Source organism: Larus michahellis, chromosome 17 (assembly GCF_964199755.1).
Source record: "Larus michahellis chromosome 17, bLarMic1.1, whole genome shotgun sequence".
NCBI lineage: Eukaryota > Metazoa > Chordata > Aves > Charadriiformes > Laridae > Larus > Larus michahellis.
This window is the reverse complement of record NC_133912.1, coordinates 1,885,815-1,905,263: the sequence shown is the minus strand read 5'-3', so window position 1 is coordinate 1,905,263 and position 19,449 is coordinate 1,885,815. Positions and strand designations below refer to the sequence as shown.

The 19,449-nt window shown below is 51.7% G+C and overlaps 1 protein-coding gene across 2 annotated transcripts in view; it reads left to right on the top strand.

Annotated features, from left to right (window-relative positions):
* ETS1 (ETS proto-oncogene 1, transcription factor) overlaps positions 1-18,754 on the top strand; it is a 67,572-nt gene extending 48,818 nt beyond the window's left edge. For both annotated transcript variants that reach the window (XM_074561240.1, XM_074561238.1), the window contains 5 exons: positions 2,265-2,342; positions 3,399-3,647; positions 7,057-7,317; positions 17,520-17,638; positions 18,394-18,754. In XM_074561240.1, coding sequence (XP_074417341.1) covers positions 2,265-2,342; positions 3,399-3,647; positions 7,057-7,317; positions 17,520-17,638; positions 18,394-18,609 — 923 coding nt within the window. In that variant the 3' untranslated portion in view covers positions 18,610-18,754. The remainder of the gene's footprint in view (positions 1-2,264; positions 2,343-3,398; positions 3,648-7,056; positions 7,318-17,519; positions 17,639-18,393) is intronic.
* Positions 18,755-19,449: the final 695 nt, after the last annotated feature.

The window sequence follows — 19,449 nt, the reverse complement described above, 5'->3', positions numbered from 1 at the left end:
AGCAGAGCTGGCTTTGCAGCTCCTTCCTGCAAACTCCCCAAGCCACGGGGATGAACTTGGTGCTGGAGTTTCACCGTCAGGTAGGGACCATCTTTCCTTGTGGCATTGACACAAGCGGGTGTTAGGATGCTGCAGTCATGAGGATGCAAAAGGGCTGAGACAGGGAGGAGCTTTTACAAAGAAAACTGGGAATCTTTGTGCCTGTTGGAGTTTTTCTTCCAAAAGGATGAGAAAATAAAGCTGAATTTCTTTGTTTCAACACTGTCAGTGTAGCCCTGGGAACCAAGAAGTCTCCATCCTGTGTTGGGTTTTACATGTCACCTCTTGCACAAGCTGTCTGAGCCTTAGCTTCTATGGTGAGTTCTTCACACGTTTCCCAGAAGGGCAGTATCTGTGAAGTATTTGGAGAGTAACTAAGAAGAGCTTCCAAGAAATAACCAGCCTCACCCCAAGGACTAATTTCTGTTCCCTGTAAGTCACGGGACTCATCTTACTGGCAGGACATCTCCAAACCCCTGACAAGATCTGGGTTGTGTTGTGCTCGTGCAAAGTTCTCCCTGTCGCATCTCTCCCCGCGCAAGAGGAGATGGTCGTCTCTGCTTTGCAGCTGAGGACGTGAATCATAGAACGTGTCAGGCTGGAACGGACCTTTAAAGGCGAAGGACCTTTGAAGCGTGAAGAGACCAAGGATTCCCCAGGCTCACCCAAGGAGTCAAGGTCCAACTTGCCAGTCCCCGTCTCATCCGTCTTCCCCAGCCACCCACCATCATCGCTTGGGGGCGCTGATGCTGGGAGTGGTGGTTAACCCCAAAATGCTGGGCTTTACCTATAGCGCTGCGACCGCCGGCATGGGGTCACGCTGGGACAGGCTGTGACCTTGCTGTCCCTCCTGCTAACATGCCTCCCTTGTGAGCGCTTTCTGAGAGTGACTCATGTACCACAGGCTGCTCGGGGTTTAAAAAAGGCAGCAGATGGGCGACTTTTCCCTGCCTGGATTTGGGTATTTTCAGGCATATTTTTCCAAATTTCTTCCTAAAATAACCTCTTCAGTTACCAGCAGTCAGCAGTGCCCTTCACTTGACTGTAAGCGTAGCTGAAGGTTGCTCTCTTTCTCTGTGGTCACCCACCCTGCCCCTTGGCAGACACCGTGGGGAGAGGAAAAGAGCGTTTCTCATTAGGTCTCTCTGTTTGCACAAAACCTCCTTTTGTTAGAGAATATTTTCCACTCTGCAATCCCCAGGAGAGAGGGCCAAAATTAGGCCGCTTGCAAACGAACGTGCGTTATCTTCGGTTCGGTCCTCTTTAGCCTCGGCAGAAATAAACGTAACCCCGAGTTGTCTGTGTGTTTTTTATTTTCATTACCCTCTGCAAAGAAAATAAAATCTCCCAGGCCGGTATCTCTGCCCACATGCCGTGCTGGAACGAGTAAGGTGTTAATGGAAAAACCGGTCAGAGTAGGAGCAATGTGGCTTTTACACGGGAAAGCAAATTCCGCGCCAAGCCCAGGAGTACCAACGTGCTCGGAAAAAGCAACGGGAAGCGGAGGATCTAGGCTTTGATGTAAAACGTGCTCTTTCTCAGCGAATTATGCTGATAGAAAGGCTAAAATTTGGCGTGCTGCCCATACGTAACACCGCGGAGTCTGTATCGGGAGTTGGGTGGTGGACAGTGCGGCAAAGCTTTTTTGAGCGTAGGATCTTCTGCCTGCATCAGGCGCAAGGTAAAAGGTGCTGCGTAGGCTGGGAATTAGCATTAATTTGGGGTTGTAGGAGCTGGTTTTGGGATGCAGTACCCGCTCACTTGCGCACACCTACTGCTGGTCTCAAAATAGGGGCTTTTTCAGGAAAACAACCGTCCTTGTACGGTGGGGTGGGTTTTCTGTCACGAGCTCATACACGTAAGTGTGATAAGCAATCCTCAAGAGAATGAAGGACGACAAAAATTAAGGCAAGCAAGGAAATTATGCAACTAGTATTTCAGAACCACCTGGAGCCTCTGATTGAGAAAGTTGTTGCTGTTTTGTTTTGTTTTGTTTTTGTTTTGATTAAATTTGGGCATGCCTGCAGCAAGAATCCCCAAAGGAACCCAAGTGCACCGAGCACTTGTTTCGGTGGGATTTCAGCTCATTTCTGTGCCTTTGAATGTCCCGGTTTAACCCAGAGAGGAGCATTTTAGGAAGTTCAGACCTCTCTGCGTTACAGCAAGTCTTGCGAAGCACGGTATGCCTATGGACACGTGACATTTCCTTCCTTTTCTCTTTGCAGAAGAGGTAAAACCGTACCCAGCAAACGGAGTGAATACAACATATCCAGAATCCCGCTATACTTCAGACTACTTCATTAGTAAGTCTCAATTATCAGTGTCACTCTGGTGCTTCCAGGCATGAAAGTGCCACCTAGTAGAGGTTTGTCTGCGTCACACCATGCAGTTGTTGCTCTGGCGTGGCAGAGCATGCAAAGTGTGTAATTCTGTCTTTCCAAGGGGTTTGGGTTTATTTAGAAGCCGTTTTTATTTTGGAGGGACCACCTTGAGGTGCCATAATCTGACTTTGCAAGCACCGTTTGTTTGAAGCTGTAGCTCAGTAGACCTGAAAAGAATCGTAGAATCATAGAATGGTTGGGGTTGGAAGGGACCTTAAAGATCATCTCGTTCCAACCCCCCTGCCCTGGGCAGGGACACCTCCCACCAGCCCAGGTTGCTCAAAGCCCTGTCCAACCTGGCCTTGAACACCTCCAACCAAAAGCAACCTCAACACTCCAGACCGTTAGGAATTTGAAAAAAACTTACTAAAAAGGAAGGGGTGTGGGGGAAGAAGGCTTAATTCTGAATTGCTAGGTAGGAGCCTAGCAAGGAAAGAGACGAGCCATCCGTCTAGACTCCTGACCTTCCCATTGCCACTGGGAGATGTTCTTTAAAGGCATTTGAAATCTGTGATGTATTTCATGAACCAGCAAAAAACCCCACCTCACCTGAATTGGGAGCCGGTGAGGAGAGGTGATCGTAGAAGTGACTCATCTATTACAGTCATCAGTGAAGCTTCTTTGCCCTGTATCTCCTTTGCTGAGACTATGCTCCACATGATTTTCCAGCTTTTCCCCACTAGCAATTTGCTTGAGAGGACTTTGGCGTAATGCACGTTGATGGTGGTTGAGGAGGTCTCATTTTTTTAAATTGCTGCAATTATAAGACGCAATCTCTCTGTAGCTTTTAGAAACCTTGCTCAAAATTAGTGCCCGATTTTTCCAGGCGTCTTATATCCAAAGACAGTCTCAGATCACTGAGGTCAGACCTCAGCTCTCACTGTGCTGGGGGAGACTGGAGGGGGAGTGAGCAACGCTCTGGTTTCTTTGGGCTGCTTGTGTTTGGGTTGCCTTCTGACGCTCCCCTTCTGCCAACAGGTTATGGCATCGAGCATGCACAGTGCGTGCCTCCCTCTGAGTTCTCGGAGCCCAGCTTCATCACAGAGTCCTACCAGACCCTCCATCCCATCAGCTCGGAAGAGCTCCTGTCTCTCAAGTACGAGAACGACTATCCCTCGGTCATCCTGCGTGACCCAGTCCAGACGGACTCCCTGCAGACAGACTACTTCACGATCAAGCAAGAAGTAGTAACGCCAGATAACATGTGCATGGGACGTGCCAGTCGAGGTAAAGTTGGCCATCTCCCAGGGTTTGCTTGGGTTCTTCCCACCTCTACCTATATCAACGTAAGCGCTGCCTTCCCCTCTATAGGACACGTATTTTGGGGGGACCATGGCCATCAGCACACTGTGCCAATGCCAGTAACGAAGCCACGTGTCTGATGAGGTTGAACTTCCAGATGGCTCCCCTGGTGGCTTTGAGCCCTCCCTGCCTTTCTGTCTGGGGAAAACGTGAAGAAGGTCTTTCTTTCCTCTACTCTGCTGCCTGGTTTTGTAGCAAAAATGTAGGATTTCTGGCTCTGTACTTTGATGTTAAACTTGAGTGAAGTTGAAATGGGCTTTAAGGTTATTAGGGAGGACAGAGACTGCTGTGTGGTTGTATAAATCTCATTTTCCTAGAAGACCAGGCAAAACCCCACAAATCCTTCAGAAGTTCTCATCAGGAATTAATGTCCAAGGCTCTGAAGAGTTTTACACTTGGTGACGCAAAGTCTTTATCCATTATCTCCATTGATTTTGATGTCTGCTTGCTTGAACTGATAATCTGTTCTGTTGAACCCGAGCCCTGTGCTTTGTTAGGAGACGCAGATGTCATGGGTTGAGTCCGTGACAGAGCTGCAGGACCCCCCGAATCCTTGTGCCGCAACCCTACATCTCCAAAGAGTTATAGGTACATGATTCCTGTTTGAGATGATGGGATTTAAACACCTAAACACTTTTGAGGATCTGAGCCCAAATGCCTTTTCAATTAATATTATTAAATTCTGAACACATGGGGCCCAGATGGCGGAGTACGTTGTAATTACATCGCTTAATGCAAGGCTGAGGATCTGGCTCACAGCGTCTATTCAAAGCAAAAATGGAATCCACAGAGCTCAAAGTCACTTACAAAGGGGTATCGTTATCTCCTGATTCCAGGTAGGGAACCTGAGGCAGGGGGAAGAGATCTGACCTGCCTGCGATCGCGCCCTGAATAGCATCCAGGTGTCCCTATGCCTAAAATGCATTATAGTAACGTGTTGCTGTGAGCCAGGTTTGATGTTGAACGTTTAAACCCATTCATCCAGCTACGAGAGCTGAGGATGTGCTGGGTCCCTGTGAAAGCCGCAGCCCCTTTGCAGGTCTGCGTCGCATACGCGTGGCCCGGAGGAGCTCATTTCCAGTTTCTCATTCTTTTTCCAAGCTGGGAGAGCTAATGACAGGAAAGTTATTATTTGTATTATTGCCTCTGCTTCTGCTGCTGGCTGAGTGTTAGTATGAGAGAGGTGACTTGGACGATACGGTGAGCCAAGAGGGCAGAGGGTGTTACAATTTTAGGTAAGCTCCTCTTTCTGGGGTTGTTTTTCTGGCTATCTTTTCATCAGCGTCTTTCCCTTTTCTTGACCTTTTCTTTACCATACGTGGTGATTTCATCATAATTCTCACTGAAACGCAACGATTCAGGCATGCTTTTGCAATTCTACCTTGAGCCTGTTCTCACTGGCAAGCCTAAGAAGGCTCCAGGGGAGGGAAGAAGGAGCCCTTAACTCCCCTTTGGGGCCCAATACTGATCGCAATTGAAGAAATGCAAGAGGCTACGGCCGTGCTTACACTAACGCGACATTTCAGACACGTAGAAGGGCCTTTGGGTGGCATCAATCCTCCCAGCGTGGTATAAAGAAGCCTCAATAGAAAGCAGAGTCCAGTTTATTTATATTTACGTACGTCTTTACCTTCCAGTGTATTAAAAAGATGAGTCTGTCGCGAAGTCAAGCACTTCAGGATGAAGGTTTTCCAGACGGTCGCCTTTTGTCTTGCTTTGTGTGGGCTTTAGGAGTTAATTTTGTGGTCCCCTGGGAGTTTTTTCACTCTACCTTATCAGCGAGAACGTCTGGTTGGGAAGTGGAGCTGCCAGACTCTTAACAAGTTTCTCCTGAGTAGGTGCAAGCCCTGATTTTCCCAAAGGCTCACGTTTAGGTCAAATTTAGGTGACTTGTCAATGAAATGACCCAAGTCACCTCTCGGCACTGCGGCTGTTCATCTGGAAGATTTTTAATTCCTTTTCGAAACGAGCTTGTGCCACAGGACTTCTCAGGGAAGTGGTTACGCCAATTAATGAACATGCACAAAGCGGTGTTAATTTTCCCCTTGCAGGATTCAGGAAGTGATTGAAATTCTCAAAAAAAAACAAGAAGAAAAAAAATAAATCGAGTTTGAAGCACGGATATTACCAGCAGAATCAAGCCAAGGGGTCCAAACTTCAAATGATTCCGGGCCAGCAATTTGGGCAGAGCCCACGGTAGTTGAGTTTTTTCGCAGCAAGTGCTCTTCAAACTACAACACAACAAATATTTGGGGGAGCGTGCCAGCGTCCTTCCACGTTCCTCTTCCCCTGTGATTTACTATCTGGGCCCAAGCTGCGGGTAGCTCTGCCAATGGAAATTTCTCCAGGAGTTCTTGCACAATCCCAGCAGCTGTTTTTAGCCCGGTTTGGGAAATTAGTGAACTTGAATGATCCTGTTACGCTCTTAGTTTGTCAGTAAAGATGTTGAGCAATCGGCAGCGTACGGGAGATCAGAGAGAGCAATTTCAGTTTGTTCTTCGGATCCTTTTTTAGCTCTCTGTTTTACGTACGGAGGGTATACTTACACTGTCTCTAGTGGGTGTAAAGCAGCATAGCTGAGGATCTGGCCTCTCATGTTCTGGTCTTTACTAAAAATACCCCAGAGAGTAGCCTTGATACAACCCAGCTGTGCTCACCTTACCAGAACTGGAAAAAGAGCTGTTTGAGCTTCTCAGCCTTTTGCTCTCCTCCTCCATCAAATCTGCTGCTGTTTGGGGATTTGGGGGTGGAAGCTGGTTGTAACATATGGCAATAAAAAAGGCTGCTGGATAGTTTTGTGGGAAACATCAAAAGTAAAGAAGCTGGGCGTCCAGTGCCCTTGAATATGCCTGAGCAGCATTTATATAGGGCTGGCAGATATAATATGGGGCTCATTGGAGACCCATACCTGTCAGCAGCAAGAGCAAGAGGTCCTGGCGCCTGAACTGAGCCTTGAATATCTGTCTAAAGTGGATTACTTCTCTGCCGTTGCCTTTTTGAAACAGACAATTTCCAGTTAGTCCCAGGCATCGGTCTTGGGTAGAGAGTCAGGACTTTGGGGTTTTTCCCCTGACTCACTCTGTCTTTCCCTGGTGCCTGAACATCTCCAGGGCTCAGGTAGCCCTGCTCTGAGTTATGAAGATAACAAAAGTATCACAGTTTCAGGCCGTACTTTTGAGTTTGTTTGGCGACGAGGTGTGCTGGGACAGTAACATTTGCCTGGTTGCCTCCTGCATGCACACAAGGCAGGTGAACCATTTTTCTCCTGGCCGTGGCAAGTTAGAGCATCCCCACGCTGGCCGGGCACATCTCACACGCCTTTCCTTCTCGCCAGGTAAACTGGGTGGCCAGGACTCCTTCGAGAGCATAGAGAGCTACGATAGCTGCGACCGGCTGACGCAGTCCTGGAGCAGCCAGTCCTCCTTCCAGAGCCTGCAGCGCGTCCCCTCCTACGACAGCTTCGACTCGGAGGACTACCCCGCTGCCCTGCCCAACCACAAGCCCAAGGGCACCTTCAAGGACTATGTTCGAGATCGGGCCGATATGAACAAGGACAAGCCTGTCATTCCTGCTGCTGCCCTTGCTGGCTACACAGGTAGGGTCACACTCCTCAGGACACCACCTCGGTGCTGAGCGGCTTGGTTAGAGCTTCTCCATCGGTGGAGGGCAAAGCCTTCATGGTCTCTGGGTTGCCCAGTGCCTGCGTTGCTAGCCCAGGGGTCTGTGAGTGAGGAGTTTTGGGGTGTCCCTGGGCTCAGCCACGTGCACGTGGGCACACCTGAGTGTATGCAGCCCCCCAGGGCCCTTCAAGCGCGGGCGCTCCAGACCTCGGGGAGGGTGTAGAACCTGGCTGAGTTCAGAGCATTTGATGCCTTGTGTTTTCATTTACGGCTCCTGCTTGGGTCTGGTAGGAACTGGTGTCTGATTTGTATTGCTGAGAACACAAAGTAGTAGAGAGCCCTCGTTTCCCTCTCCAACACTTTTATGCAACGTGCTGGCCACTTGCTTGTGGTTTCCCACCTCGGGCAGGAGCGGCTGCGTTTCCAGCGTTGCTGTGTGTGATGTGAAATGATCTTCTCCGCTTCTGGCATGGAGGAAGCACTCGGTTTTGCTCTTTTACCTTGGTACGAGGCAGGGATGGGATGGTGCCAAAGCAGACCCACACGTTTTCCATTCCTTGCACTGGGAAAGTTGAGGAGGTGACAGGCCACGGAAACTCTGGCTTTTTATATGACAGCCCTCCAAGCAGTCTGGCATCTCCATGGAGAGAGGTGGGATGGGGCTTCCAGCTAAAATTGAGATAATCCTTTCCAGTCTTTCTGTGCCGTGTCTTTTCCCTGTGCTAGAAGTCAAATTTGCAGGGCAGCCTCCTGCCAGTTCCCTTTTCCCTTGTACATACTGATCTCTTCTGCCCCAGCTGGTAGCAGCTGTGGCCCGGAGGAGCCAAGCGGTGGAAATAGTTTGTGCAGATAAAGATCATCAGAAGGTTCAGAGCAGATCCTGAGGTGCGACTGTCCCTGAAATCTCCTCCCACGCACGGCTCATCTTAGGGCTGATATATCTAGTTTTTTGTAAAGGGGGGAGAGATGGCGAGGGGAGGAGAAGTGGAGAGATAATTTTAGGAGCTATGTGTAAAAAAGGAAGTGGTTTGTTGCTATAGCTTTAGTTAGAAAGAAAGCTGAGCCCTGCCTGCTGAATGAGCCTGTTTCGACCAAGTCTATGCAAAATAAAAGTGTGCTCTGTTGTTCCTGAATGGTTTTCGTTGGGGGGATATGGTGGGCAGAGGCATGAGCGGTCGGAGGGGCTGTGCCCCCCCCAGCACTGTCCTCGGCCGTGCCACGAAAGCTGATGTTCCTAAGAAAAGAGACCAGCGAGCACGACTTGCAATTTTAATTCCTGTTTTCTCCTGATAACGCCTTTCACTACGGCCCGTGGGAGTGTTTTGGGTACCCAGTGCCTGGGCAGGAGGGCTGGTTGCGTTTTAACAGCTGGGGAAACTGAGGCACGGAAGCACTGGCAAAACGAGGGGCTTTATTTTTCCGAGCTGGATGTTTCCCTCCGCGTTTGCTGTAGCTTATGGAAAAGAGCCGCCCCCGTAGAGAGGCAGCGTTCCCAGCTCCCTCCGCGAGCGAGGAGCCGAAGTCGGCGGCTGGCCCCTGTGTTTTGCCAAGGAATATTAGCACCCCAAAGAGTGTCCTTGGACTCGTGCCGCCAGGAAGGGGAGACTTCGGTTAATGCAATGCCAGAGCAGGCTTCCAAACGCTTTGCGCTGCGTAACATTTTCCCTTGCCTCATTTCAAACCCCGTTTTGAGCCGGGAAGATAATCCCTTGGCCCAGGCATTTCGGTGTGATCAATAAGTGGGAGCGCCTGATTTTTTTATTTTTTTGCATTGCTTCATTTGAGAAGCTTTAATGAGGAGAGGAAAAGCGGAGGTTTCCAGAATCAGCAGTCACTTGGAAATCCTTGGGCTGGAGCGCTGCTTGCTTGCTCCGAAGCCTGCTAAGTGATAATTCAGGACTCAAACCACCCCAGCCTGCATTTACCATTGGGAAAGATCTTTGGACAGGTGAACTTGACCCCAGAGATGTCCTCTGTCCCTTTTTAAAGCCTCCCGATGTGTCAGTGCCTGACGTTAGCGGTGCAAAGGGAGCCCAGCACGGGTGCAAAGTGAAGGCAGGTCGCTGTGAAAGCAGGTCGCAGCGAGAGCAAGTGAGAACACGTCGCGTTGCAAACCGTAGGAGAATGGGGCAGTCTCAAAACTGCTTTGTGTTTGTGTATTTCTGCAAAAAAAAAAAAAAACCAAAAAAAAAGGAGAAAAATAAAGGTTGGCCACCGAGAAGTGCTGGACCTGCCTCTTGGGGCAGCTGAGCAAGGAGCCGCGGGGACTCTCAGGCAGAACTCTTAGGTCCTTCTTTTTTTTGCTTTGCTTTACATGACTTTTACTTCACTCGTGGGAGGAAGTGCTGTCTAACAGTTAGAGCAGAGGAACTTGAAGTCTGGGCTCCGTTTGCAGCTCTGGTGAGGAGGTGGAGCCTCCAAACGAGCAGAGCAGGGGATTACCAGCCCAGGGTCCCGCAGCGCCGGGACCCCCGCTTGCCCTTTCTCGCTCAGACGATGCCTCGAGCGCGGGTCCAACACCAGTCACCACCCAGCAGGCCACCCAGCAGACATGCCATGGTGTGCACCTTTTAGGGCTGGAAGGGTGAAGCCTGGGAGATGACGTCCTTCATCTCCAGGGCTCTCTGAGTTGACTTTAAGAACTTGACAATATTGTTCAGGTTTTTGTTACCAAGGGCCTGTTTTGCCGGTGGCCCAGGGAGGTGGCACAGTGCTTTATCGCAGCCGTGGCAGATCTCTGATGGTATCTGCCCAAGGAGACGCATGCTTTGGTGAGAAGGTGCATTTTGGCGGAAGCTCCACTCGCGTTTGATGTGTTCTTCACCCAGCTCGCAAGCAGCTTTTCAAAGCTGTGTTATCTGCCCCCACATCTTGACCTAATTTAACAAGTTGCCATGGTTGCTCAGATAGAGGTTGATGCAATTTTCTTATCTTTTTTGAAGGAGAAATGTAACTGCTCAGGAGTTGGTGAACTTCAGTTTCCATAGCTGCAGGGAGGGCCGGCTCTGGACGCCTCTGGTTTTGGGGCCAGCTCTCTCAAAGTTTGGCCAGTCTTACAGATTACCAGATTTTTATTATTTTTTTTTTTTGACGTGACCCAGGAGACGGAATGCATCTATTAAATTTAGGCAAGAGGTGTGTCAGGAGGCGTCTTCTCTGCAGGCAGATGTGCTAAACCTCACGTTGGCTTAGCCCAGCTCAGTTTAAGCTCCCCGGTTCATGCAGCGGTGGTTGGTGTGGGTGGGCGGCTCATGGTGGGTGCATGCCAGCACATGGGTATAGATTCCTCCGTACCTGAGCCCAGCTGGGCTAAATCGAGCTCAGCTTTGCCTCCGTGCCACCTGCAGCCCTGTGCCGGAGCTGGATCCTGCACGCCGCTGTCTCCGACCGTGGCCACCAGCATCCTTCGTGAGACCTGACACCACGCGGAGAAATGCGTGCGGTCTGTAGCAGAGAAGCGTGCAGCCCATGCGGAGGGCAGGTGGTGTGGGTCTGACCGCATTGGTCTTTGGCCTTTCTTTCTGCCCTATATTCATTTTTCCACTCTGCTGACCTACTTGTGCTGCTGTCCTCCCGGTGATTCAGGTCCAGTGGAGGTTCAGACCCTCCCTCTGTCCCTGCGGTTGGCGATGGCCGCTCCGGACTGAATTGTTTTTGGCTTTTCTTGAGCTCCCCAAAGCACCTGCGTGGGTTTTATAGCCAAGACATGGTGTTTGTTCGCTTTGAGGTACGTAGGACTCTCAGCATTGGCTGTGCAGGCCGGGGCTTTCCATCTCACGGTGTTGTCTGCCTTGCCCCACCGCCAGAGCCGTGATGTGCCGAGCTGCTGCTCCACGTAGCGGAACAGGCAGAGCGGGGCGATACCCCTCGTGTCTGAGAGGCGAAGGGAGGAGAGAGGGATGAGAAAGGTCAAGCGAGTGCACAGCAAACCTTGATCCCTCATCTGCCAGGCTGGTTTTGCATTCGTGATGCTGTCCTTTCCTACGGACCTGGTTAGGAATTTGCTGATGCCTGTATAGACAATCGCAGCACCCGAAGAGTTAATGCCCCCTTCCCAGCTAATATCAGACATGACCTGAGTGTCTCTCTCAGCGACAGATTGATGCTATCTTCATTATCACGCTGTCTTTAGAGAAGACAGAAAGTACTGCAGGGAATAGCCACCTCTCGCAGATGCTATCTCGCCCACGAGCCCAGGAGTGCTTCTGTCTACACGACGGTTTCGCCCAGGCCAGATCCAACCCTGACCTTTGCTATCAGCATTCGCAGCACCGTGTCGATAGGGGCCCAAATTTGCCTGCTAAACCCATCTGCCCTGTCCGAATTGTCTGCGGTGCAGATCCTGAAGCCTTCGACAAGCCTCCGTTTGTGCGCGATGCTTATCTGTGACACAGAAGTGAAAGCACGCAGCTGCTGTTTTGCAAGAAAGTCAAATCGGTGCCAAAGAAAGTGGGTCTCTCTGAAGAGAGCTTGTGTGCTGCTTCCCCCCCTTCTTCTTGCCTATGCTGCTGGCCTGAAGCTTCCACCAGCTAGCTCCCTGGATGTGCTGTGGTCATCGGCATCCGAAAATCCACCAGCAGCTGCCTTCCTGGCCCCTCTCCCACCACGGTCCGTTGATCCGGCTGTCCTTGACATCCCGACCCTGTGCAGACGCTTTCCTGGAAATATCGGCATCCTTCCTGCCTGCTTGCCTGCACTTCTGGAGAAGTGTGCTTCTGTGGGCATCCGTAACCACTTGTATCTCGCGTTAGGGGATTTTGGAGGTGCAGGGCAGCTTCCCCGGCAATCAGAAGCAGCACAACAGCACCTCTGTCCCCTGCGCCATGCCGGGGATGTTGTTAACTCCCTCCTTCTGGGTCACCCCCTTTACCTGCCCTTGCAGGGTGACTTCAAGTGTGACCAGCCAGCAGCTCCTGCCCGCTTTCTGCCCCCGCTGCGGAGCCCCCATGGGCCCGGCAGCGTTTTTTTTGCCTCCGCAAGGTGGGGAGCTGGAGGGTGGGGCTCGGGGCTGGTTCAGTGGCTCCTGCTCCACCTGCCAGACATGTGCAAATGACAGTGAAATCAGCCCCACGCAACGCTGCCCAACCGTGACGGCAGCTCAGCTCTCACCAGAGCTGCTGCAGCCCCCGGCACCGGCTTCTCAGCAGCCCGGAGGTGACGGCGACGCTGCAGCTGTGGCTTAGTCCCTCCTTCGAGCAACGAGCTGGAGCGTTGCACGGCAGCTCTTGGCCTGCAGGACCACCTTCAGGGGGAGATGTGAACCTCACAAAACCCGCTGTGTTTTGCCAGATGCCTCGGGAGTGAGACCAGTCCTCCCAGCACCTTCTTCCTTGAAACGGAGAAGGATCGGGAAAGCAGAACTGGCCCAGAGTGGCCCGCCTGGCTCCTCTCCTGTCTAGAATCATAGAATTGTAGAATGTTTCAGGTTGGAAGGGACCTTAAAGATCATCCAGTGCCACCCCCTGGGCAGGGACACCTCCCACCAGCCCAGGTTGCTCCAAGCCCCGTCCAACCTGGCCTTGAACCCCTCCAGGGATGGGGCAGCCACAGCTTCTCTGGGCAACCTGGGCCAGGGGCTCACCACCCTCACACCAAACAATTTCTTCCTGATATCCAATCTAAATCTACCCTCCTTCAGTCCAAAATCATTACCCCTTGTCTTACCATTACACTCCCGGATCAAGAGTCCCTCCCCATCCTTCCTGTAGGTCCCCTTGAGGGACTGGAAGGGGCTGGAAGGTCTCCCCGGAGCCTTCTCTTCTCCAGGCTGAACCCCCCCAGCTCTCTCAGCATGGTCAAAAGCATGTGGCTCCCCAAGGAAGGTGCTTTCTGGGTCCTTTCCTGCTTTCTGGGTCCTTCCCCACTTTGCTCTTTGGAGATGCTTCCATCCCAGCTCCACCGCTTCCCTCCCACCCATGCAAAGCCGGCACTTCGCGGTGGCGTGACTACCTGCACCAGTCTGGGCAAGAGCTGGGGAGGAGGCGGTTGGGCTTGGTCTAAAAAGGGAGCGATGGGGACGAGCTTTGCCGTCCCCCCAACGCGGTGGGGGAGATTGGGGACCTTGGGTGCCACAGTGTCATTGAAGGGGGCTCGGGCAGGGCGGGCACATGAGTGAGGCGAAGGCTGTTTTGGAGACGTTGCTATGCCCAATTGTTTTGTTGGGTTGGAACCACAAACCACAGAGCGAAAAGCATAGGTGCGCCGCTTTTTTTTTTTTTTTCAGTAGGGGTTTTTTGTTTTTTTTTTTTTTTTTCTTCTTTTCTTGTTGTTTGAAAGAAGGAAAACAAAACAGAGGCCGTTGAGAGGGGTGGGGGTGTGAAACCGTCTCGAGAGAGAGTGGGGATGACGTGGTTCGGGCTGTGCCTTCCCAGGTACGGCGTGGATGCCCGTCTGGCCCCGCTGGGTGGTACCACCATCACCATGCCAGCGAAAGCGGCCGTTTTGCATATTTTGGTTTCAAACCCCTCCAGAGGCACAGGGTAAGAAGGCGGTAGGGGACCTCACATCCTGACCGAGGGAGGATGGCACGGGGATGTGGCACCAAACCCTTTGCTCTGGGGACACCCACGGGTGCCATGGGAGGACCGGTGCCGAGGAGGCACCGCTCAGCCAGCGCTTCCCGCTGTAGCAGCCAGCCGTCATCCGGCTTAAGAGGCATATTTTCCCCCTGACGTGGGAGAATTCCTGTGGTGTGACACTCCCCGCTGAAGGACCCCGTTCAGTGCCACCGAGGCCAGACAGGGTCCCCATTGTGGCCCGGTCGGACGGACCAGCCCCTCTGGCGGGGGCTATTCTTAGCAGCCTCCGCGGGTGCCGGAGGTCGTGGCAGGGCTGGAGGACATCCCACCACCCTCTGAGTCCTCGCCTTGTGTTTTGGGGAGCGGGGGCTGCCCCCGTTCCCCAGCCAGGGCCAGGCTTGCTCTGGGATGCCCCTGGATGCGTGTGTTGGGACCAGCGCCATAAAGGGTGGCTTGTGTTCCTCCACCCCACGCTTGGGGCTGCATCCAAAAAAAGGCTGCAAGAACACTCCAGTGGGGGTTGTTTTTGGAGATAACCAAGGCAGCAGGTCGCGTGGTGGGGTCCACCCGCCGAGCTCCGCCGGTGTGGCTGTGCGTGCTTTGGACCATGAAGTGAGCTGGACCAGGCGTCGCGGTGGGGATTTCCAGGGGACGAGCAGAAGGGTTGAAGCAGAAGGGATGGAAAATGGGCGCTGCTCCCAGCTCCTGCGGGGGCGGAGGTTTGGGGTGCGGAGACAAGCCCGGCAGCTTCATGCTTGCCCTGATTGCTTTGGGGATGCCATGTTGGGGGGATCGCCTCTGTGCGAGCCAAGGGTCCCCTTGAAATCCTTTAGGCATTGGGAAAAATAACTCCCTGCTCCTTGCTGGTCCGCAGAACGGGCGAAAGAAGCTCATTTCTGAAGATAGTCCTCCCAGCACTAATTACAGCTGTAGTGGGCCACCAGATGATGCGTGGAGCCTCCAGCCCCCCTGCCCTGCGATCTCCCCAGCGCTGTTTTCGGGCACGCAGGCTCGGGCATGTGCTGGGGTTTGGTTCCTGCCACCTCGTGCATCGCCCGCCTCGCTGACATTTCGGAGTCGTGCGGCAGCGGCACATCTGCAGGGCCTCCGCCGCCTTCCCCTCTGGCAGGGCGTGTGTTTATAGGAGCCGAGACATGCCTGCGAGCCCTGCAGTAAACACATTCTTGACATAATTGCTTGTCCAACACAGAGGAATTTGGGGTTTTACGCTCGTCCCGCAGGCAGCTTGGAATAGACCTTGGGAATCCCTGTTCCAAGGGTGACACCGCTTCCTTCAAAATCCCAAAATACCCGGCAGAGCGGCACCCGGCGCAGCGGCAGGAGCCCTACCTCGCTTGCTGGAGAGAGGACGAGAAATTGCCGGGTTTCCCGACACCTCTCAGTGCCAGCTGGCAGCCCAGCCACGAGCACCAGGCGGCCACTTGGCTCGGGGCTAGTGATGCTTGAACCTCGAAAGGCTCCCACAAAGCCAGCGTGGCCCAGGGGTATTTTGAGGGCAGTTGCTTACTCAAGCACCTGGCGCCCAGGTGGTGGCTTTCCATCCGTCTTATTTTGGGGAAGGAATAAAAAAGATTAAGTCCTCCTTCTTCGGTTGGGCTGGAGAACAATCAACGTGAGGTGACAAACCTGGTCTTGCTTCAATCTTGTCTCTGTTTCTCTCTCAACCTGATTTGGGCGGCTCTCCGTAAGCCCAAATTGTAGGGAATTGGTGTAAAGTCGGATGGGCCAAGAGAAACCAGCCCCGGATGAAATCACCTGTGATTCCCTTTGGAGGGCCTCAGGCAGCTGAAATAACCTTTTTCCCCAATGTTTTCTCTTTATTTAAAGCCCGCTGCTATAAATAGGTCGAAGCTTTGAGATGCGGTGGCATTTCAGGCCAGGGTTTTGGCTCTTCCCTTTCGGATGAGAGGCGAAGGCGTCATCTGAATTTCCTCCCTCGTTTTGGCGCGGATAACCCAACTCCATCCCTACCGGAGAGCGCGGTCGTGGAGTCAATGTCTTGGCAAGCTCCCGCTGAGGACGATGGGCTGGAGCCTTTCCCTGCCGAGTGTCGTCTTCCCATTTATAAGCAGAGCGATGCTGTGAGCTCCCTGCTTCGTCCCGCCCAGGGCTGTGCGATAACCCCCAGGGTTTGGCAGAGGATTCGATAGCCTGCAAAACCTTGGAGCGGTTCCTTAGGGATAACAGGAGGGAAACAATTTGGGGAGGGCTGGACGGGGCACAGCGATTCCCCTTGTCCCGGCGCCAGCTCTCTCATTTCCTCCTCCCCAGCAGCTCGTCTGCTCTTGAGTCATTTCAAACCTTGTGGAAAAGGGGGAACAGCCCTCTCTTCCCTCTGCGGGTTATCCCGCAGCCGCAGCTCTGACAGCCTTCAGTGTCATTCGTGGAAATAGGCTGTTCTCCATCTCTTTTTCTGAGTAAATAACTTTTTTCCCGGCTTGAAGCTTGTCCTGATGGCTCTCAGCAGGCGGGTTTACCCCAGCCTGCCATCCTAATCCAGTCCGTGCAATTCTTTCGGTGATAAATCATTTCCTCTAACCTCTGCCTGTGTTTATTATTATTATTGTCATGCTTATTATTAGTGATGTATTCTAAGCTGCCTTTAAAACACGGCAAAACCACTCCCGAAACACGTTGCCCAGAGCTAAGTGCAATATTTTGGGTGCGGCCGCGTTTGGAAGTTGCTCATCAAAGAGATTTTGGCTTGAGGGTTTCTCCTCTACCTTTGGTTGGGGCACAAGCGCAGAGCAAAGACAAGGATTTCGAAATCACTCCACGTACACCACGAATCCAGCCGAAAGCAGGCTGCGGAGCCGCCGGCTGGCGACGGGGTGCACTGGGCACTGTGGGTTAGATGGGTCGGGCTCAGGACCACGAGGCAAATCGCTGTTGGCCAAAATTTAGCCCCCAGGGGAAAGACGGAGGCTGCGGCGTTGTAAGGACAGGCACGGGATGCTGCGTGTCACCTCGTGCCTCTCCGGCTGGATTAGGAAAACCAGCAGCCGCCGGGAGGTTTGCTTATGGCTTTGCAAAGACCGTGCCAAGACCACGATGGGGAGATCCACCGGTCCTTGAGCTGGTGAGATCTGCCTGCCGAGCCCGTCAGCCCCTGCCTTCCCCGCGAGCCGGCGGAGCCCGTTCCTGCAGCAACACGCCCTGGAAAGAGGCCAAATAATTTTCATACCTGGGTCGTTGCCCCCCGCCCCCCCCCCAACCCCCGCCTTATCTCGGTGAACAGCAAAGAGTCAAGGTCGGGAAGCCGGGAGTCTGCCGGGGTTCATGCGATGGCCGGGAGCCTTTTTGGCACGGAGGAAAACGGTGGTGCTCTTGTGCCAAGACAATGACTCCTCGCTGTTTGGATGCCAGAAAAATAATCCTATTTATGTAAGTCGAAGTGAAGCATTCCGGTGCATTGAATATTCAGCTCTTCTTGCAAATAGGAAGCTCTTTTACCTGCAGGATTTAACTCTCAAGCTGTCACCTCAGCCCAGATCCTGCCCTGTGGCCGCTGATACTTTTTTTTTTTTTTTTGAAAGTAGAAGGTTTCATTTTTTTTCCACTGAGCACCGTTTGCATGTGATTCCCCCCGCCGCTGCTTTTCCTGGCTTTAATGTCTCACGTTTCCTTTGTCTTTCTAGGCAGTGGACCCATCCAACTGTGGCAATTCCTGCTGGAACTGCTCACTGACAAGTCCTGTCAGTCCTTCATCAGCTGGACGGGCGATGGCTGGGAATTCAAGCTTTCCGACCCAGACGAGGTAGAGTGCCCTGGGATTAAGTGCCCAGCCCAAATCCCTCTGAAATATTGGTGTGGATAACCCTCCCCTCATCCCTTCAGGGCTGAGATTTGTTGTTCTGGTCTTGGGTATGCGTAGGGGAAAACAAGGAACTAGAGCCCAGCTGAAAACTCGTTAAAAATGGGGCTGCAGTAATGCCTAGGAAGCAGTAATTTTGTTGGGAAAGCTGGTGGGAAGTAGCTGAAACAGCGTAGAGATAGATCTAGTGCCAAAGCTCTTCAAATAGCATGTGTGCAGGTGAGAGAGGGAGCTTCCCCCTGATTTTGGGGAACAGATAGGACATCCATTCCCTTCCTTGACTTATATATCCTCAGAGAGTCCTCTGCAATGTTCTGCCATTGCATGGAGGTTGGTTTTCCCAAACTCTAATGCTTGTGGCCCATTTGTGTCCATCTTAAAGACAAGGAAAGTCCTCTCCCTTCCCTTGTGTCCCATGCCGATGTCAGCCCAACCAAGCCAGATGGGTTTTTCCTTTTTTCCTTCCCTGTCATGCTATATCCTCATAGAGTCCTCTGCAATGTTCTGCCATTGCATGGAGGTTGGTTTTCCCAAACTCGAATGCTTGTGACCCATCCATGTCCATCTTAAAGACGAGGAAAGTCCTCTCCCTTCCCTCGTGTCTGACACCGATGTCAGCCCAACCAAGCCAGATGGATTTTTCCCTCCCTTCCCTGCAATGCGTATCCCCGCCTTGACTCTCCTCACCCTTCTCCCAGGTGGCCAGGCGATGGGGCAAGAGGAAAAACAAACCCAAGATGAACTACGAGAAGCTCAGCCGCGGCTTGCGCTACTACTACGACAAGAACATCATCCACAAGACGGCCGGGAAACGCTACGTCTACCGTTTCGTCTGCGACCTGCAGAGCCTGCTGGGCTACACGCCCGAGGAGCTCCACGCCATGCTGGACGTCAAGCCGGATGCCGATGAGTGAAGACGGATGGCCGGGGCGGAGGATCACCCCGTGTCATTGTGGAGAGTCGATGGGACTTTTTCTGTTGGTTCTTTGGTTTGGTTTTTTTTTTTTAAACTTTTGCTGTTATTTTTGTTGTTCGTTTTTTTTTTAATTTTTTTTTTTTTTTAAAGAAAAAGAGCAACTCAGATATGATGCTTTGAGGGTGTTGGGTGGTGGAAGAGGCAAACTTTTGGCCGAAACCTAAAAAGTTTGGTTCAGAAAAGGATGGGCTTTTTTTTTTTTTTCTGAGAAATTCTGAGTTTTAAGAAAGCCAGAAAAATGTAGCTCACTTAAAAAAAACCAACAACAACCCCCTCCCCATCCCTTGCTGTTTAGAAAGAATATTATCCAATGGATCCCTTTGGGTTTTGTGTTATTCGCACACAAACTGACAGGTCAGGAAACGACAGTGTTCCCGAGGATTTGAGGATTTTAAACTTTTTTTTTGGGGGGGGGCAGGGAGGGAAAACCAACGTGGGTGAATATTCCTGCTTCGGGGAGGGGCAATATAGGAAAAAAACAAGAACTTTTTGTCGTTCTTGTTACATTGCCTTTCTGTCGGTTGTCGTCTTTTCTACAAAAGACAGAATTTTTGCTAGGAGGGATCAAAACTTTTTTTTTTTTTTTTTTTAAAATTTGTTAAAGTTTTATTTTATTAAATTTTGTGCCAGTATTTTTTTTTTTTTTTTTTTAAAAATAGTCTTAAGCTCTAAGATGGTCTCAGTATTGCAATATTGTGTGTGTTTGTTTCTGTTATGCCAGCAGAGAGTTTTATCAGTGAGGAAAAAGTGGAAAAAAGAAAAAAAGAAAAAAAAAAAA